Here is a 1829-nt window from a genome sequence, read left to right as displayed (position 1 = left end):
AGCAGGAATTGGGGAAATCCTGGAGCAGGGGGCAGCAGGTGCTGCAGGACCTGGACATGGCCCCAAAGTCAGGAGATGCTGATCCAGCCCTGGAATTTGGGAAAAGCCTCATCCATCCCTGGAATCCCAACAAATCTCCAAGTGGTTCTCCTGATTTCCCCAATTTTCTTTGGATTTTGGGAGGTTCCAGCACACTTTGAACAGGGATAGGCTCAGGCGGGGATGGTTTTCCAAGTGGCTGCTCCTTCTCATTTAGTGAGGAGAAATTTCTCTCTGGAAAAGCTGGAAACCCCCCCAGCTCTGCACAAGATTCCAAACTACCAAATCCAGGGATGAGGCCCAGGCTGGTGGATCCTGGAGGGTCAGGAAGGGCCTGATTGGAGACAGAGTGATCCCGATCCCAAATCCCAAATCCCAAATCCCACTTCCATCCCTCCTGGAGAGCAGATCCCACCTCCCATGGGTGTCCTGGCTCCCTCCTGGAAAACGCTGGGAAATGGGAGCAGCAGGGAGAATCCCAGGGATGGGGAAAGCCAGGAGAGCTCCTGTCACAGGGAATTCCAGCACTGGCTCCACATCCAGGGGCTGATTCCCTAAGAAATGTCCCTTCCCTGCTTCCTGGAGCTTTTGGAGCTGCAGCTCTCACACCATTTCCCAGTTTGGATGGGTTTATCCCGGTTTTCCAGCCTTGGGAATCCCAGTGTGTGCAGGAAGGGGTGGAAAGGGCCAAGGAGCAAAGGGTTCCTACAAGTTCCCTGTTTTTCCCTGAATTTAATTCCAGAGGAGAGGCTCAGTTTCGTTGGGATTTGCAGGGAAAGGAGAATTGGGAATGAAATTGGCTTGGAGGGGGTGGAGAGGAAGGGAAGGGAAAGGGAGGAGGAAGGAGGAGAAGAGGAAGGGAAAGGGAAAGGAAGAAGGAAAAGAGGAAGGGAAGCAAAAGGTGGAGGAGAGTGGAAAAGGGAAGGGAATGAGGAAGGGAAAAGGAAGAGAAAAAGTGAAGGGAAAGGAAAAGGAAGAAATAAAAAGGAAAAAATTAAAGGAAAAGGAATAGGAGAAAAAAGAGAAGAAAAAAAGAAAAAAATGAAAGAGAAATGTAAAAAAATAAAAGCAGAATAAAAAATTAAAAAGGGGAGGGAAAAAAAGAAATAAAAATATGAAAAAGGGAGCAAAGTTGTCCTTTCTCCATGGGCAGATCCCGAAATTTTGCCCCAGACGCGGTCCCAGATCCCTGTCAAAGCTCGCACGTCCTGCCCGGAGCTTCCCAAGCGATCCCAACTCCCGGGAAGCACAGACATTTTCACTGCAGCGCCAGCGGATCCCAACAACCCCAAACAGCTTCTTAATCCTTCATCCCCTCGTTTATCCCTCCTGGCGGCGGGATCCGCGCGGATCCTCCGGGAGAAAAAAACCAAAAACACGGGGAAAAGAAAAATATAGAAAAAATAATTAAAGAAAAAAAAACCCAGCGGGACTCACCAGCGCGTAGACGGAGCTGAGCACGGAGCAGCAGAGGATCAAACCCAGGCTGGGATACACCAGATATGATCCCATATCCAAGGGGCTGCTTCCAGCATCCAGCCCCGCGCAGGGAAGCGGGAGGAGGAGGCGAGCTCGGAATTCCAGCGGCGCGGGTTTCTCCTCGTCCTCCCGGATCCGCGAAGCGATTTTGCTCCTCCGGCTCCCCAGCTTTTCAGCCCGAGAGGCACATGACGAGAGATCCCGGCGTTTTTCCTCGTTTTCTCATGGCTGGAGTGGCGGGCAGCTCCCAAAATCCCGCGGCGGAGCCCATGGATGGGCAGAGGCGGCGGAGGCGCTCAGCGCCGCGGCTC

General features: G+C 52.4%; 1 protein-coding gene across 1 annotated transcript in view; it reads right to left on the bottom strand.

Annotated features, from left to right (window-relative positions):
* The window catches only part of PTH1R (parathyroid hormone 1 receptor), a 94024-nt gene extending 92233 nt beyond the window's left edge, over positions 1–1791 (bottom strand). Inside the window, exons 1-2 of the mRNA XM_031062805.1 lie at positions 1748–1791; positions 1477–1612 (exon numbers count right to left, since the gene is read on the bottom strand). Of these exons, the coding sequence (XP_030918665.1) occupies positions 1477–1551 (75 nt within the window). The 5' untranslated portion in view covers positions 1552–1612; positions 1748–1791. The remainder of the gene's footprint in view (positions 1–1476; positions 1613–1747) is intronic.
* Positions 1792–1829: the final 38 nt, after the last annotated feature.

Source organism: Geospiza fortis, unplaced genomic scaffold (genome assembly GCF_000277835.1).
Source record: "Geospiza fortis unplaced genomic scaffold, GeoFor_1.0 scaffold178, whole genome shotgun sequence".
In the NCBI taxonomy this organism is placed as follows: Eukaryota; Metazoa; Chordata; class Aves; order Passeriformes; family Thraupidae; genus Geospiza; species Geospiza fortis.
The sequence above is the reverse complement of the archived record's forward strand: the minus strand, read 5'-3'. Positions and strand labels throughout refer to the sequence as shown.